This window comes from Myxocyprinus asiaticus, chromosome 36 (genome assembly GCF_019703515.2).
Source record: "Myxocyprinus asiaticus isolate MX2 ecotype Aquarium Trade chromosome 36, UBuf_Myxa_2, whole genome shotgun sequence".
NCBI lineage: Eukaryota > Metazoa > Chordata > Actinopteri > Cypriniformes > Catostomidae > Myxocyprinus > Myxocyprinus asiaticus.
Genome location: NC_059379.1, coordinates 30,788,638 through 30,806,498, shown reverse-complemented (window position 1 = coordinate 30,806,498; position 17,861 = coordinate 30,788,638). Strand labels below are relative to the sequence as shown.

At 40.2% G+C, this 17,861-nt stretch overlaps 2 protein-coding genes across 2 annotated transcripts; one reads left to right on the top strand and one right to left on the bottom strand.

The window, feature by feature from the left end:
* Window positions 1-1,526: 1,526 nt before the first annotated feature.
* prodh2 (proline dehydrogenase 2) lies at window positions 1,527-8,472 on the top strand. The gene is made up of 11 exons (XM_051674985.1): window positions 1,527-1,661; window positions 1,817-2,380; window positions 2,494-2,684; window positions 5,317-5,443; window positions 5,649-5,720; window positions 5,821-5,901; window positions 6,012-6,155; window positions 6,263-6,429; window positions 6,823-6,933; window positions 7,167-7,255; window positions 7,373-8,472. Exons 2-11 carry the CDS (start codon window positions 2,135-2,137, stop codon window positions 7,567-7,569), a joined length of 1,425 nt encoding a protein of 474 aa, XP_051530945.1. The 5' UTR covers window positions 1,527-1,661; window positions 1,817-2,134; the 3' UTR covers window positions 7,570-8,472.
* A 3,263-nt stretch (window positions 8,473-11,735) lies between these two features.
* On the bottom strand, window positions 11,736-17,582 carry LOC127427427 (T-box transcription factor TBX6-like). Its single transcript, XM_051675035.1, has 8 exons — window positions 17,202-17,582; window positions 16,480-16,690; window positions 15,478-15,745; window positions 14,989-15,132; window positions 14,769-14,839; window positions 14,602-14,663; window positions 14,180-14,444; window positions 11,736-13,693 (listed from the first exon to the last, which is right to left on the bottom strand). The coding sequence occupies exons 1-8, from the start codon at window positions 17,269-17,271 to the stop codon at window positions 12,070-12,072; spliced, it is 2,715 nt and encodes a 904-aa protein (XP_051530995.1). The 5' UTR covers window positions 17,272-17,582; the 3' UTR covers window positions 11,736-12,069.
* Between the last annotated feature and the right edge of the window lie 279 nt (window positions 17,583-17,861).

The window sequence follows — 17,861 nt, the reverse complement described above, 5'->3', positions numbered from 1 at the left end:
AGCAGTCATATTTTCATCAGAAAATTTTAAAATCAATTTATTTTTGGCGTTCCATTTATATGCAACCAACATGGGCTGTCTCTTAAATTTACAGGGTCCTGGACAAAATATTTGATGATTGGGACCCCCAGGCCCAGTGAGTTGGCTTTAACATAGAGGCCCTCTAGTCCTCTGGCATATACTTATGGGTGACGAATTGTGACACAAAGTCACAAGTTTGATCCCATGAGTGATCCATGCTTTGTGCCCTTGTAGAAGGTTCTTAACTAAATGATTTTGAGGGATTATCCTCAAAAAGTTTGCTCACTTTGGAGGAGAAACTTGTGTTTAACATCAAATCTGTTGTTGCAAAATCTGAAGTTAGCATTGGGACAAAGTTTTTAACACACAGGTGTTTAAACATAATCGGGTTTCTGTGTCATTAAAACAAATGACCCCACACAAACCCCACAGATCTTCACTTCAGTGTGCTTTAGTCTTCAAATTTTTGAACTATATACAATATAACGTACATTTACTAAATGCTGTGACGTCATATATTGATGTCCCATTTTTAAGCCAATGATGAACAGCTTTTCAGCATAACAGCCACAAAAAAAAGTGTAACTTACGAAACGTGATCACTGCACAGAGGTCAGTAGTGAAGGGGTATTACAATTTCTGTCATAAAACATCATTTTCCCACAAACTTCTAAAAGAAAAGTATCAGTGTTATTGACCAAGAAAAGACTATCCTTGCTCCTATCCCAAGAGCAAAAGGAGAGGTTCTTTTATAAAAAATGAAAAAAAAAGCTTTATAATCCTTGATGATTTTTTGTTTAAAACTGAAATAAACTAAATGAAAGTGCAAGCCAAAGAATTTTACGTCAGATGCAGAAACATTTTATTGTTCTGGTTACTAGTACATACTGTGTGGAGTGCAAGGGGTTTGGAGTTAATTTTTGGCTTTAGTTTGTTTGTATAGACTGTTCAGGACAAAGTCTAGCATGGCCTTTTCTCTTACACATCACTGTGCTAAACACATGTATGTCTCCTCAAGATCCAAGGTCAGACTGACATCTGCTCTATTCCCTTGCTTATCATTTTTAGCGTAGTTTAGTGCATAATATGCATTTCTTTTTATGTACACCACGTATTAGTGGATTTTTGATGTGGGCGGTAATTGTGATGTCAGTGCTTTTTTTCAAAAGCATTGATCGGCATCAGTGTGATAAGCTGTTTACTTATCAGTATGTCAAGTATGTTTTTGGTGTGGTTCAGAAGCTTGTCAAGCATTTTTTTAAATGTGCAATGATGCTCTGTCACACATTTTATGGAAAGGTGGGGTGCAAAATAAATGTCCCTGAAGGTCTGGGGCGCTGCTAGCATTGGATAAGTAAGGGGCTAGCTTGTGTTCACCGTCGGTCCAGGGGTACCTATGAAATATCAGGGGTCTAAGCGCCCCCCCACCCCCCACCCATTGTGACGCAACTGCTGAAGGTTTCGCCCTTAATATCCCAAAGGCCAGACTGCATGTCAGTCATTAACCAACAGACCTAAAACATACTTCCCCTCCCTCTGCCCCATTCACTTGCTCTCCTTTTTCATCTGTTTATTTTCAGTGGAAAAGTTGGACATAACCTCACGATTACAGGTGCTGGTTGTAGCATCCATAATTTATGGTAAGAGAATTAATTTTTTCATTTTCTTTAATGAGTTCTGTAAAATGTGAGAATTCCAGCAACCCCACATCAGTGGTAGTATTATGAAGTTGGACACTAAAACTGATTAATGCACACTTTTTTTTTTGCCCCTTGTCTTGTGTATATTCCTACAGGTGTCACAGATGTTTGGTCTATGAAGGTCTGTGTGTGGAAACTAAATCTTGTGTTCATATGTATTTAGAAGTGGTTTTATATTCACATAAGTTGCATTGTTTGTTGAGCAAGCAAAGGAATTGCGCAAACATTGTGCGCTAAGCCCTACTGAGATAAAACTGCAATGGGTCACTCCAGCAACTCTCACTTCTCAAGTAGATGAGAAAATCAAATACTGAAAATACAGATTTTTACTGGAACTACAGTTTACCACATTTAGTTTATAGAATCAAAAAGCCTCTCACTCAGCATTTTCAGCTTGTGGAAGAACAGTGGAGATGTATTCTCTTCTTAAGCCACCCATGTTACATCGTTTCATATCTCTGCGGCTCATGAGTGTTGCTACCCCTCAGTCCCTGGCAACCAAACGTGCTGGTCGTGACCTCTGTAACCCCAGTCCACCTGCCTTCCTGACCTTTGAGGACCCACAAGCTTTCAAGGTGAAGAGTTTCTGGGAGCTGATGCGAGCCCTTGGAGTCTTCAGGCTTTGCTCCTTCCCTGTGCTGGTTAACAACTGTGGCAAGGTGAGGAGTGTTTACACTTGATTCATACAGTCTATAGATCTGTTGTTTTACAGCCACTTGTCATATTGACAAATTGCTCATTTTCTCTCTTTAACTCCCATTGTCTTAAAAAGTTGATGACCTTTGCAAGGATGTTTTTGGGTAAGCGGGGTTTCTCAATGGTCCTGCGTCCATCTGTCTACACTCAGTTTGTTGCCGGGGAAACAGAAGGTGAGATAGCAGAGTCTATGCAAAAGATGAATTCTCTAGGGCTCCACCCCATGCTGGCCGTCCCCATCGAAGAGGACCTGGGAGAGAGCAGTGGGTACGATATTAGACATGATGACAGAAGTTCAGCCTTTTTCAAAATATCCATAAAAAAAGGAATTTTAATTTAGAATTTTAGATAAATATTCCAGAAATGTGCTTTTTTTATTATTATTATTAAGGGGAAACATTTTCCCCAGAGTTTAATTTTTAGGGGCGTTTTTACATTTATGAGGGCATATTTTTCTAAACGTACAGTATAAAACACACAGCTTTTGTTTATCATTGGTTTATGTCAAACAGTTCAATTTAATCAATTCATGGAAATGAATTCTAAATCCGAACAATTACAGCTGTTGCCTAGACATATATATCAACAATCAACATGGGGACCCTCTAAACCCAGAGGCAGAGCTGCACCATGATGCCTATGAAGCCCAAAAGCAGAGCTGCAACATGGGGCCCACTGAGCCCAGAGGCAGAGCTGCACCATGGGGCTCAAAGAACCCAGAGGCAGAGCTGCACCATGGGGCCCACTGAGCCCAGAGGCAGAGCTTCACAATGGGGCTCAAAGAACCCAGAGGCAGGACTGCACCATAGGGCCCAATGAGCCCAGAAACAGAGCTGCACCATGAGGCCCACTGAGCCCAGAGGCAGAGCTGCACCATGGGGCCTATTGAGCTCAGAGGAAGAGCTGCACCATGGGGCCCACTGAGCCCAGAGGCAGAGCTGCACCATGGGGCCCACTGAGCCCAGAGGCAGAGCTGCACCATGGGGCCTATTGAGCTCAGAGGAAGAGCTGCACCATGGGGCCCATTGAGCTCAGAGGAAGAGCTGCACTATGGGGCCCACTGAGCCCAGAAGCAGAGCTGCACCATGGGGCCCACTGAACCCAGAGGCAGAGCTTCACAATGGGGCTCAAAGAACCCAGAGGCAGAGCTTCACAATGGGGCCTATTGAGCTCAGAGGAAGAGCTGCACCATGGGGCCCATTGAGCTCAGAGGCAGAGCTGCACCATGGGGCCCATTGAGCTCAGAGGCAGAGCTGCACCATGGGGCCCACTGAGCCCAGAGGCAGAGCTTCACAATGGGGCTCAAAGAACCCAGAGGCAGAGCTGCACCATGATGCCTACATAGCCCAAAAGCAGAGCTGCACCATGATGCCTGCATAGCCCAAAAACAGAGCTGCACCATGAGGCCCACTGAGCCCAGAAGCAGAGCTGCACCATGGGGCCTACTGAGCCCAGAGGCAGAGCTTCACAATGGGGCTCAAAGAATCCAGATGCAGAGCTGCACCATGATGCCTACATAGCCCAAAAGCAGAGCTGCAACATGGGGCCCACTGAGCCCAGAGGCAGAGCTGCACTATGGGGCCCACTGAGTCCAGAGGCAGAGCTGCACTATGGGGCCTACTGAGCCCAGCGGCAGAGCTGCACCATGATGCCTACATAGCCCAAAAGCAGAGCTGCACCATGGGGCCCACTGAGCCCAGAGGCAGAGCTGCACCATGGGGCCCACTGAGCCCAGAGGCAGAGCTGCACCATGGGGCCCACTGAGCCCAGAGGCAGAGCTGCACCATGGGGCCCACTGAGCCCAGAGGCAGAGCTGCACCATGGGGCCCACTGAGCCCAGAGGCAGAGCTGCACCATGGGGCCCACTGAGCCCAGAGGCAGAGCTGCACCATGGGGCCCACTGAGCCCAGAGGCAGAGCTGCACCATGGGGCCCACTGAGCCCAGAGGCAGAACTGCACTATAGGGCCTACTGAGCCCAGAGGCAGAGCTTCACCATGGGGATCAAAGAACCCAGAGGCAGAGCTGCACCATGGGGCCCACTGAGCCCAAGGGCAGGACTGCACCATAGGGCCCAATGAGCCCAGAGACAGAGCTGCACCATGAGGCCTACTGAGCCCAGAGGCAGAGCTTCACCATGGGGATCAAAGAACCCAGAGGCAAAGCTGCACCATGGGGCCCACTGAGCCCAAGGGCAGGACTGCACCATAGGGCCCAATGAGCCCAGAGACAGAGCTGCACCATGAGTCCCACTGAGCCCAGAGGCAGACCTGCAACATGGGGCCCACTGAGCCCAGAGGAAGAGCTGCACCTCAAAGCTAATGAAGCCTGGATGTGGAACTGAACCTCAGGAAGTGTAGTTGCACCACAAGGCCCAGTGAGGCCAGAGGTGAAGCTGCACCATGTAGCCCACTAAGCCCTGAGCCACACCGCAGGACCCAATGAGCCTAGAGGAAGAGTTGCACCACAATGCTGAATGGTTTGTACGAACTTCCTATGACTTTAAAACAGGCCTTATGTGTCAATACCGAGGCAATTCATCGTAGTCCAATAGAGACTCACCAGTGGACGTTTTTGCAGTGTATTCCACTTCACTGAACAATACTACAAGGTTTATCAATTAATATGCTATGTGTAACTAGATACATATAGAATAGAATGAAATACATCAATGCATGTTACAAAATGAAAAACAGCAGAATTTGTTATGGGTGCTTTTTTTCCTCAAGCCCCCATTCATTTCTGACCCTGTTTTACAGTTATTTTCTGAAATGAAAGAAATAGTGCTGAATACTTTAGGTAAAATATGTTAATTATATAACATACTTAATTTTGTAATATATTAAAAACAATATCCTCCTTGACACATGCATTTTGTATTATCATGACATATATCTACAGGGAACGTAGATACGAAGACAACCTGGCGACCATGTTGGAGTGTGTACACATGTCTCACAGTAATGGCTGGAGTAAGAATCCAATGATGCAGCTGAAGATCACAGCTCTAGTCAGTCCTGAGCTGTGTGTGGGTGTTTATTCTTACTCTAATATGAAGTTCCTTTCTAATGGACAGGTTTTTTTTTTCTTTTTTTTTCTTTTTTTTTTCTGATAGATAAATTTGACAATTATATTCTGTCTTTTTGTTTTGAAAGTTTAATTATTGTCATAATAACTGTTTATTTCTCCACTTAAAAATGTTGTTATTAATAATTATATTCATTCATGTTCAGGTTAAGCTGACCTCTCTGCTAAAGACTGAACAATATGATCTGAACTTGCTTGTCAAAGCAATGGAGGGAGAGGTACAGATATATGCCATTCCATTGCAGCACACCAAAGGCTTATCGTAATCAGCTATTCATTTGATATTCATTGCTTTAGATGCTGTTTTTTATCCAATAGGAAATCATGTTTTCTGGCCTAACAGCGAGTGAAAACACACACTTCCTATGCAGCCTTCGGAGACTCAACAAAATAGGAGAGGTACACACAAACTGACAAAATGTTATCTACAGTACAAGAAATGTTGCTCTCATTGCATGCTCTCATTTGAAAGTTTGAGGATACTGTTATGTTTTTTGTGACGTTTATAGGCCAGTGCTAGTAAAGTCCGTGTTTTGGTGGATGCTGAGTATACTTACATGAACCCTGCACTGTCACTCATTACCATGGCGATGATGAAGAAATTCAATCAAAAAAGTGCCTGGATCTGGAACACATATCAGTGCTACCTTAAGGTTGGCACAACTCCTCTTTTAAAGCATTTCCCTTTTCTGTATAAAATGCGCATTATTTGTTCACTAATTTCTTTTCAGATATGCTTGGTTTGTTTTTTCACCTGCAGGAATCAAGGAACTTGTTGCTTGATGCCATTCAGACATCCATTGATGAGTCTTTCTGCCTTGGTGTTAAGCTCGTCAGAGGGGCTTACATGGATAAAGAGAGGAAACTGGCAGAGAAGGAGGAGCGGACAGATCCAATCCATGAATCATGGGAGCATACTAATAACAGGTGATGTCGGGGTACAAATTACATTAACTATATTTAAAAAAAAAAAATGTAATCAATACATAGAACATTACATTTATGCATTTGAAAGATGCTTTTGTCCAAAGCGAAGTACAGTGCATTCAAGCAATAAATGTTTTAGCAGTATGTACTCTATGTTTCCCGAGAGTTAAACCTGTGACCTTTTTATCTCTATAGCGCAGGATATATCAGTTAGGCTGCAGGAAAACAGTAACAATAGCTGTTAATTACATAACAAAAAAAAAAAAAAACATTAAACACTTATGAACAACTGAAAAGTCATATTATGCTGTAATGAGTTTGAAGATCAGTATTTTGTCACTTATTGTTCTATCCCCACCGATCACACATTTAAATGTCTTCATTTATATGCAGTTATAATGGATGTCTTGAGATCATGCTGAACCTCATTTCTGAGAAACCTGAACGCTACATGATTATTGTTGCCACTCACAATGAAGAATCAGTCAGACGGGCAGTGACAAGGTACACTTATATGCACTGTATTCAAGTAGTAAGGTGTCCATTGACTCTAGGTTAAAATGTATATAAATGCATAAGGGAAAGTTACATTTAAAGGGTTTTATTCTTCTAAAAATCTTTGTTTGTGTTCTGCAGAAGAAAGAAAGTCTTACACATCTGGGATGGCATGAGGGGGAGTAAATGATGAGAGAATTTTCATTTTTGGGTGAACTATTCCTGTTGTTTCTGTGTTTCAGAATGGAACAATTAGGCATTGGCAGAGACGGTAGCTCTGTCTGTTTTGGCCAGCTGCTGGGAATGTGTGACCATGTATCACTAACTCTAGGTAAGAGGGTCATACATCAATAATTTGTTTATATTGCTCATTTTAGTCAGGAAGACTGAATTAATTCTTTCCTCGCTTGAACACCTCTCAAACCAACATTTCCTCTCCCCCTCATAGCTCAGCATGGTTTCTCAGTGTATAAGTCAGTGCCATACGGCTCAGTGGACGACACGTTGCCATATCTGGTGCGCAGAGCTCAGGAGAACCGCACTGTACTCCAGGGCATCCGCAAGGAGAGAGACCTGCTGAGACAAGAGCTCCGCCGCAGAGTCAGAGAGAAGATCACAGGGGCCAGAGAGAGAGAGAGCAGATGAGAGAAAACATTGTCAGTGCAATAGGTCAAGAGTAAATTGTTTATACATACATTACTTAAACGGTGGTCATGTTTGAAGAGGAAAAAATAAATAATATATATATTTCAGTAATTGGTACCGATACCAGTGAAATTTTACAGTTCTCGATACCAATTTTGGTACCACAGCAAAAATATGCTAATATGATAATAAGTAATTAAACACACCCGTTTAACCTATTTAAAAAGTTACATTTCAATGTAAATAATAAATTAAAAGAAATGCATGTTTCCTTCAAGTGTTTCTCAGTCAAGGATGCATTGCTGAAGTGTTTTTAAGTAGCGCCCTACTGATAACGGTTTTATTCTTTACCAAATCATGTTTTCCTTTTTGTTATTATTATTATTATTTTCCAGAACTCCATGTTTTAGTTTAATTTCATTTAATCATCAAAATGGTGTCCAATCAGTTAATTTTTCAACATGTCATTGCATTTTATTTGGCCAAACTTTTATTCAACAGCAGTCTTGCTTGTGATATTTTGATTAATTATAATTATTACAGTGAATATTACATTTTACTATACAGCTGTAATATATTTTTATTCAATTTCTTCAATTTCAGGCATCTAGATTTTATTTTCAATCGTTGTTTTATTATGACGAGTGTTTTTTGCCGGAAGCTTCACTTTCCCGGATAAACAGTTTGCGACACATTTGAGTCACATCTGAAATCTCATCTCTTTACATTGGCCTTTGAGTCTGACAAATGAAATGTAGGACACAGTTTTGGAGTGTTTTAGACTACTGGTGTTTGTGTATGTGGTAATTTTGAAATGTGTTTTAAATTTTATTACTGTGAAGCGCTTTGGTCAACTCTGTTGGTTTAAATGCGATATAAATAAAGTTGAGATTAAAGAGCAAATGCTGTGATTTAATTATATAAATATATAGTTTCCATGTGCTGCGTGGTTCACAGTAGATTAGTGCTCTGCTCTGTCATCTCATACAATACGTGAATGATTCTCAATATCTGTGGAGTTTCTAGTGGATGAAAGGTCGGATTTAAAGTACGCAGCTCGTCCACAGTAAGATTGCAGCCTTTAGTAGTTTAATAAATCACACTGGGTCATGTCACAATTTTAACTTGATTAATTGTCCATTTCAGTGTACAAGGAGTAACAGCGCATGCTCTCAAAATTAGCATTTTAAAGCAGTCGTGTCAGTCATATTGCGTGCTGGTACCGGATAGAGGCGATGCTCGGTACAACCGGTGCTGCAGAAACACTGGTATCGTTACATCTTTTTTATTTTAGTATCAATTGGTACCGAAGTACCGGTACTTTTGACAACACTACTCTGAAATGACTTCCCAGCTGAAAAAGGAATAGGTCTGCAGTCAAATGTATTACATATTATATTTAATTGTCTATAAATATCCAGTTGTAATATGGGTCAATGGCATTACACCATTTTTAATTTTTTTTTAATGACTCTTATTTTCAGTTACTTGAATAAACTTCTCCTATGATGAACATGCTTTCAATTTCTGAGTTTAAAGTAATTTTTAAAAGTACAGTGTATAAGTGGTGTAACCGCCCAGACAATAAATAAATAAAAGTCTTTTAAATTCTTTAAAACAAACATGTATGACACAAGTAGTTTGGATTCATCTTTTATCATTATGTCTTAAAGAAATATACGAATTTAAACTATTTTGTCCACCAAAGCAATTGTCACAGTTGCAAGATCAAATTTCAACAATGAGAAATATTATGGAAAATATTAAAAATAAAGTTGCAAAATTAGTATCTCAATTTTACATCTTTTGTTACTTGTTTCTGGGTTTCTGTCAGCCTGGCAGTCAGAGATCGCACTGGCCCCACTGGCTCAGTCTGTAATCTGTTCTTGCACTTTATTTGCCACTGCAGAGATCCAGTGGAAATGGACTTGGTTTTGCACAAAAAGAACAACATAAAAATAATACAAATCAAACCCCATTTTCATAATGTTGTACTCATTAGAACTGTGTCTCAGCAATGTGTCCATTAGTGGAGTGTTGTTTTAATCGAACCTTATTTTAAACCCTCTCTTTGCCCATCACCAAATGGAAAGGGAGGAAAGAGAAATAATGGAGGTGGGAAAGTGGAAGAGGGGGAGTTAGGGTAATTATCACCCTGATTTTAATGACTCTTCCTCGGTTTCCAATGCACACCTACTATCAACATCTGACCATGAGCAAATGTCTAGTATCAACCCTGAAGGCTAAGTGACATAAGAATGAGCTGATTGTTAAATAGGCTGTGTGTGCATGCATGTGTTTGTGTGAAAGAAAGGTTGATTTTTAGAACAGATATGAAGTAGATAAGCAGTGTCACACCATAATTCTGAATACTGTATTTACGTACATAGAGGTTTAAAATTTATGTTCTCAAAATCTGAACAAGATTTGTTAACATTATTTTCAGTTTTCATGGTGTTTTATTTCATTACAGGACTTAGGAGGAGCACTTGTATGAATTGGGTGTGCCTACAATGAACATGCTTTGTCTTTATAGAGGAGACCTGGGCTAGTTGTCCCTCTTTTTACTAAATATTAGGATACTGTAGGTTCATTTTTGGAAGTCAATTTCTGCATAGCCATATACACCTTAAAGTCTTGGCTACAAAAAAACTGCTATACATTTCCATCATTATTGCAAAAAAAATAAATAAAAATATGACACCGTTCTTTGAAAACACATTGACCTTTTGTAACAACTTGGCCCAAAAGTAGGCATGTTGTTACACTATACGGGATTAGTTTTCAGGATGGAAACTGAAATTAAACAGCCTATTACAAGCTTTTCAAAGTAAACAGTGTTACAATTACGAAACACAAAACAATTCATAAAGCAGCAAAAATGAAAAAGGTAACATAAAACCAGCAAGTTTTGGCCAACAAATAGCTTATTGCAATTAATACATTTTATAAATGTATAAAATTTAAAATATTTGACAACTTGCCCCCAACCTGAATTTTTATGAAAAATACACTTGTCAGGAGATCAAAGTTCAGGTTTTTGGTTAAAATCCACATTTATTATATAGTTAACCCTTGCCTGAATGTATGCTAGTGTTGATCATTGTGTTCACTTGTTTATACAACAACTTTAGCAAAAAAACAAAAAAAAAAATATGATTTTGGAATTTTAGTTTGGGGAATAGAATTCACAAAATTAAATCTAATTTAAGATGGTTTAAACTGGGTGTTAAAACTAGCATGCAAAACCACTAGAGAAACCACATTTAAAGGGATGTTCACCCAAAAAGGAAAATCTCTCATCATTTACTCACCCTCTTGCTATTCCAGATGTGTATGACTTTCTTTCTTCAGCAGAACACAAATTAAGATATTTAGAAAAATATTTCAGCTCTGTAGGTCCATACACAAAGTACTCCAGATGACTCTGGTGGTTGAATCCATATATTCTGAAGTGATTTGATAGGTGTGGGTGAGAAACAGATCCATATTTAAGTCCTTTTTTTTACTATAAATTCTCCTCCCTGCTCAGTCAGTGTCCACTTTTCTTTCACTTTCTCCTTCTGTTTTTGGTGATTCACATCCTTCTTGCATAACACCCCCTAATGGGCAGGGAGGAGAATTTATGACAAAAAATGATTTAAATAATGATCTGTTTCTCACCCACGCTTATCATATCGTGTCTGAACACATTAATTTAACCACTGGTGTCATATGGATTACTTTTATGCTGCCAAAATTTTGGCACCCATTCACTTGCATTGTATGAACCTACAGAGCTGAAATAGTTTTCTAAAAATCTTAATTTGTGTTCTGCAGAAGAAAGAAAGTCATACACATCTGGGATGACATTAGGGTGAGTAAATGATGAGAGAATTTTAATTTTTTTGGTGAACTATTCCTTTTCATTCAAAACCTTGGCTACTGAGATTTAGCTTTTGGAATATAATATAACTACCCTGTGTGATAGGTCTCCCCTATATAATGTGTGGTGCTAAAGCACTTTTCTAAGTTTCTCTGGATAAGAGCATCAGCTAAATGCCTTAAATGTAAATAATTAAGATTCCTATGTATTTTATTTTCTCAAAAGAGTAATCTCATCATAGTCACTGTCTAATATTTTGTGTATTGTATGAAAAAAAACTCAAGAAAAATCTCAGTCAAACTCAATCATACTTTATAAACATACAAATAGGATTAAGAAAAATATACAGCACTGCTAATTATCTGTAATATAATACTTATAATACTCCAAAAAAAACAAAAAAAAAACAAAAACAAACAAACAATACAAAATGTCTTCTTTTTCTGCTGAGCTGCCATAAACCCCAAACAGTTTTACATTTGAAATTGCAGTCATGAAATGATGGCTGTTTAACAAAATTTGCAGTGTTTCCATCGTCTTCAAGCACTGAAGTCCTTTTCAATTCGTTGATGAATAAATCTCAGTCATGTTCAGGTCCTTGAAAAACCTCTTACATGTCGTTTTTCTGTTTATCCTCAGAATACTGATCTTCCTCCAAGATCAAAGTAAGACCCCTGACCATGAGTGTGGGTATGCTGTGGCTGTCTATAAATATGCCTGAGGGGTAAATGCAGGGAGGATCGAGGGTCCTGGCAAAGACGCAGTGAGTAGGAAGGAAAGGGGTTATAAAGGGATGGTGGAGCAGTGGTTGAGTTTGAGGGATCCAGAGGAGGGAGCAAGGAAGGGTGTAGTACCATATCTGGTAGATAGGGGGCAGCGGAATTGAGCGGAGAGAAGGTGCCGATCTCAGTAGGAGCTACAGCAGGGTATGCATTTGAAGAGGCAGAGCATTGTGGATGGGCTGAGACTTGAGGAACAGAGAGATTTGCAAGGGAAGGGTGCAGTAATTGAGAGGTGCCTGAAGACTGAATGGAAAGAAATGTCTGAGAGGGGTTTGCAGCTTGGGGCAGGATGTGAGGGAAGGTGGGATTAGGGTACGACTGAGGGAAGGTAGGCTGAATCTGGGTCATGTTCGGAATTGCAGGAACACTATGGATGGAGCCGGATGAAGGCAGAGCCAGGCTCTGAAGTGGATGTGGACCAGATGGAATAGGAGTAGGGAAGGAGTAAGAGGTGTGAGCCATTGGAGTAGGGTTAGAGAAAGAACCAGAACTGGTGTGTTTGGGTAAAGATACAGGGAATGAGGGAACCGGGTATGCTGTGTTGGGGTGCAGTGTGTTGTATTGCAGTGGGCCTTGATGGACAACATTGTTGGAAGAGAAGAAGGATCCACTTGTTAGATTTGAAATTGTTGGGGTAGTGCTCAGACATGAGGTGGTTGATGGTTGGGAAACTGGAAAAGAACCAGCTGCTGGAATTTGAGTAGGTCCATGGGGGCTTGAGTGAAGGCTAGGGTTCTGTTGAACAGGGGGAAAGGGGAAGACAGTTGGGTTTGGATTGGATGGAGTGATCATATCGTTTGGGGTGGTCTGTGCTGCAGGAGGGAAGGGGAACGCAGTTGGAGTTGTATTTGGGTCAGACGGAGTGGGAATAGGGTTAGGGTGGCACTGTGCCACAGCGTGGTACAGTGGGGCAGATTGGGGCAAATTTTGGTATGGAGGAGTTGTCGGGTCAGGATTGCTCGAGGACTGCACTGGGGGGAAGGGAAAGGCTGTTTGGGTCAGGTCTTGGACAGCGGGAGTTGCTGCATTGGAGGAGCTTAATCCACCAGCATCCACCTGATTTTGACCAGGGTCGATTGTTAACCCTTGACAAGAGGAGGGATGAATAGATTGGAATGGTGGATTCATAGGTGTATGAGGACTCAGGTTTTCCTGATAGGGTGAAGAGGGGAGAAGGTGTGGACGGGTGGAATGAGTGATGGGAGGGTATGTAGAGCCAAGGGGAGAGGTCATAGTGGAGGGCATAGTTGTGGAGGAATTTAGAGGATAGTCTGATGAAGGAATAGAGGAATATGCTGGCAAAGAGGGTGGAGAGGAAATTATGGAGGGCTGAGGAAGGTCAGAGTTCTGTGTGGAGGACACTATGGAATAGATGGAAGATGACTGAGGCAAAGGTACTGACGAGTGGGCTGAGGAGCTGAGCTGAGGGGTTGGAAAAGTTGACGTGTATCCAGAAAGGCCCATCATTTGGTCAGACCTGTTAGAAAAAATTTTTTTTAAAGAGTTGGACTATACTTTATAAACATGCTACAGAATAACATTACAGAATAAGAGTCCAGAGTAAAGCCTGCGTTGCATTCTCAGCATTGCCACAAGGGGCGCTATAGTGGACATTAGTGTGAACTGTCCACTTCTATGGTGAGTTTTCTCTTTCTAGCCAACTACTGTCATGGTGAAGCTACATTTTGAAAAGAATATTGCTGAGCAAGTAAGGTAAAGTCAATATATAGCAACTTAACTAAATAATAACACATCCAGTTGAATGGCACAGGCTTTTGAATGTAACTCTATCGCCTCCTTAAGTACTGAGGTTGTTTATCACCACAGTAATATAAGAATGCATGTTAAGCATGTTCAGCTGGACCGCCAAGTGCTCGAATTTGCATATGCATACTTGTGTACTCTGGCCTAAGAGTTTGTTGAAAATTGGATGATCATTGAGCCATGAAGTTACAGGACTTACCCATCCATCAGCTTGTTTTTTACATTATTTTCAGAGGTTGTTTGAGGTTGACTCCCCATTGAGGTGGGAATGTCAGACATCTCAGAGAACGACTGACTGAGGACAAGCGGTTGGTAAGAGACTGTCTGTTCTGGGAGAGATGGTACTTCTGTATGATAGCCAGAGTCTGTAATTGGGAGAGCAGGATTTATGATGGAGAGGGCGGTGCTTGGGAGTTCTACAGACTGTGGGAGGAGCTCAGTGGAATCACATGGGTCACATGTCTCTAAGGGGGGGAGCAGAGAAAACACAAGTGTTTCACAAGTAGAAAAGCAATGTCTGGGAAACCAAGTATACTTTTTTCTCTTTATGTTTTTGCTTATGTCTTTGTTTTAGGTTGTAGAATAGATTATGAACTTAATATAATCATACTGTTTCTTTACCAATATCCAAGGACTCCTCTTGATTGGATGTTATTTTCCTCTTTAGCCTTGACTCCCTTTGTCTGAAACAGGGGGGCAGGGGTGTCTGCTTTTAATTTAGTTATCTTAAGGTGTTTTTGTGTTTAAGATAATTATTAGCTACATGGTTGTGTGTGTGCATAACTCACTTCTTACAGTTCATGCCATTCTCTCTAAAGCCTTTTGCAAATGGATTGGAGTTGATCTTCAGTTCAGTGATCTAGAAAAAAAAAAAAAGATAAATCATATATTTTTTTAAAGAATATGTAATTAATTATTGATTGTGTAAATATTATTTTCTCATGCTTTTACAGTATTTTAAGTGTTATTAAAATTATCATTGTCCTTGTTTATTTATCTCTTCTGTACCTTATTGTTCTGATACGCAGTGACTGTAATAAACTGTGTTTCAGGAAAGGTGAAGGAGTGCTGGGTTTTTCCCCAAATCAGCACATCTCGGGCCTCAATCACATGGACACGTGGCTGATATCGATGCAGGGAGTGGAGGATGATCTTTAGGAGAAAGAGAGTTGGCCAAGGAATTAAGTTTGACGTAGAGACATATTAATGACCAAAAATGTAAGTAACACTTTATAATAACTTTCATGAATAAGTCAGTAGCAAACATTGTAATGCTATATGTATACATTATGCAATGCTTAAAAGATAATGTACACTTAAATAGTAATATTAAAATATATGAATACAAGTTTGAGGGCATTTCTAGCTATTTTAATATACAATAGTGATCTATTAAAATTATATAATGACAAAAAATGCATTTGCATTTTTGTAAACATAGATGCAGGTACATTCAAAAATATTAAAAGATGCATTGTTTGGCAGTTAATTACTCACATATCCTTGTGTATCCAGAGTGTTGTTGGTGAGTTTGGCCCTGTGGAAGGATATGGTGCGGTTCTGCCAGTGTTCTCCAGTCGCAGGTGAGTCGGGGTGGATGAAGACACGGTCTGGCAGTCGAGCCTCTGCCCCGCCTACCACCTGCCAGCTGTTGTCTTGGAAACGATAGCGAGAGGAATCAACAGGTACAATGTCTAAGAGGAGAATGTAACGCAGGGATGGAGTCAACCCTGACAACTTCAAACGCAGCTGTGGAAACATTCTCCTGAGGATCAGAGAAGGTTAAGAAAGATGGGTCAAGAAAAAGAGAAGCAAAGAGTGGATTCAACAGACAAAACATTGAAAGATTTTTCCATTATAAAAAAAGAAAAGTGAAATAATCCAATTACAAATTTAGCGCAGATAGAGCCATTCAAAGGTTTTGGTCCAGTTATGAAAATGCTTCTATTTAGCATTTTCCAGTTATTTTTTATTTTTTTATTTTTTTTATTAAAGTAAAAGTTTAATTGTAAAATTAACATGAATGTCAAAATGTCTTTGTATTTGGTATGTTCCCCTTTTGCTTTAATGGGAGCATGCACTCAAGCTGACGTGGACTCTAGAAGTTTGTGCAAAACCGGATGACCCATGTTATGCCAGCATGATTTGAGAATTTTCCAAAGAGCTTTTCCATTGTGTGCTTCAATAAAAGACAAAAATCTAACCTCTCATAAAAAGGAGTTAACATAGTATCACAAATTTGCTTATGTGATTAGTGGCATATAAAAAAATGCATCTTAAACATTTGTCATACATTTTATGTCATAACATTTCTTTGTTTGTTTCAGGTTTAAATTAGATTTAGAATCCTAACATTTTCAATGTACACTCAAAGAGCGCTGTAGTACATTTTGAGATATTTTTGTATGACTAACATTTCCTGATGGTTGTCTATACATTTCGTATTCGTTTCTCATATTAATATATTAATTTCTTTCATTTCTCAAACAATTTACTCACCTGCCCTTCTTAGTGACAATCATCTCTGTGCCAGCTGTGCTGAACTGTTTCCACAATGATGCATTCTCAAGCTCCATTTTGACATTATCCTGAGGATTGACAGGAGTCACTGCAGTGGCAGGAGGCGGCTGCAACAGTCGAGCGGGAAGCCCACGAGCTGCCATATCACATGTAGTAGGGTACAATGGCACATGTGCTGGGGGTTCACAATCTACAGGAGAGATGTGGGGATAGGAAGCACATGTTAACATGCATGTAAGAATTAACTAAAGCAAGACAACTTATCTTATAAAGGCTTATCAAATGAGTGACAATGACTTAATGAGTGTATTATTAGAGAAATGTACAGGAAACGTATTCAAGAAGAGTCTAATGCACTCAATAATAAGTACGGTATCCAGAGTGCTGCACTTCATTGAATTTTCTCTCTCTGTTTCCCTCTTATTATAACAGCATTTATCCACAAACATTCACACACTTACACTACCAGTCAAAGGTTTGGACACACTTACTCATTCTAAAATGTTGAAAACTGTAATAATAAAGACTACGTCATCAAAACTATGAAATAACACAATTGCAAGTATGGGAATAATGAAGTGACCAAAAAATGTTAAATCAAATCTTATATTTTTAGGATCTTCAAAGTAGCCACCCTTTGTATAGCCTGCTCTTTCCATTTCTGGTATGGTCATTCTCTTGAACGATCAATTCTCTCTTACCTCTGTAAAAGCATTCGCCCAGTCTTTGAGGTCCCAGGGCCAAACTAGGGTACATTTCCACACCCAGCATCGTTCTTGAGATGTCCTTTTCTCCTTGCTTTACTTTTAGAGTTATCAGTATCAAATTAGCACCTCGCTAATTGATCTTTCATAATGGAGTAATGGTTTCAATGGCTTCTATCTTCTTTACTGTCTGTTTCCACTCATCCAATGGTGAATGTTACGTTCCTTGTCTTCTCTTCTAATGCCTCTGCGTTTGTCTCCTTGTGCATTATATAGGTGAAGGTGCCTTCACACGTTTACCAAATGGTGAGGTCTTCACACTTCCTCCCTCTTCTTCTGTTTCTCTAGGGCCCAGGTCATTCTCTTGGGCCCAACACTCCTAAACTTAACACAAGGGCTAAATAAACACAAGCTCTGTCTTTTTCTCCTACGTGTGCATTGTGTAGCACATACAATCTGAAAGGTTATTCTGTACATTGGCCTTCAATATTGTCGCTGCCATTCAAAATCAATGAAGTAACTCTGGGTCAAGTCAATGCTCTTCATCTTTGAGTATGATATAAGCTGGTATGTCTGGGACTGTATAATAGGATATAGTGTTATGGCCAGGTCCTAGCTAGAAATGCTTTTACACACTGAGTTGTATCAGCTAGTGCA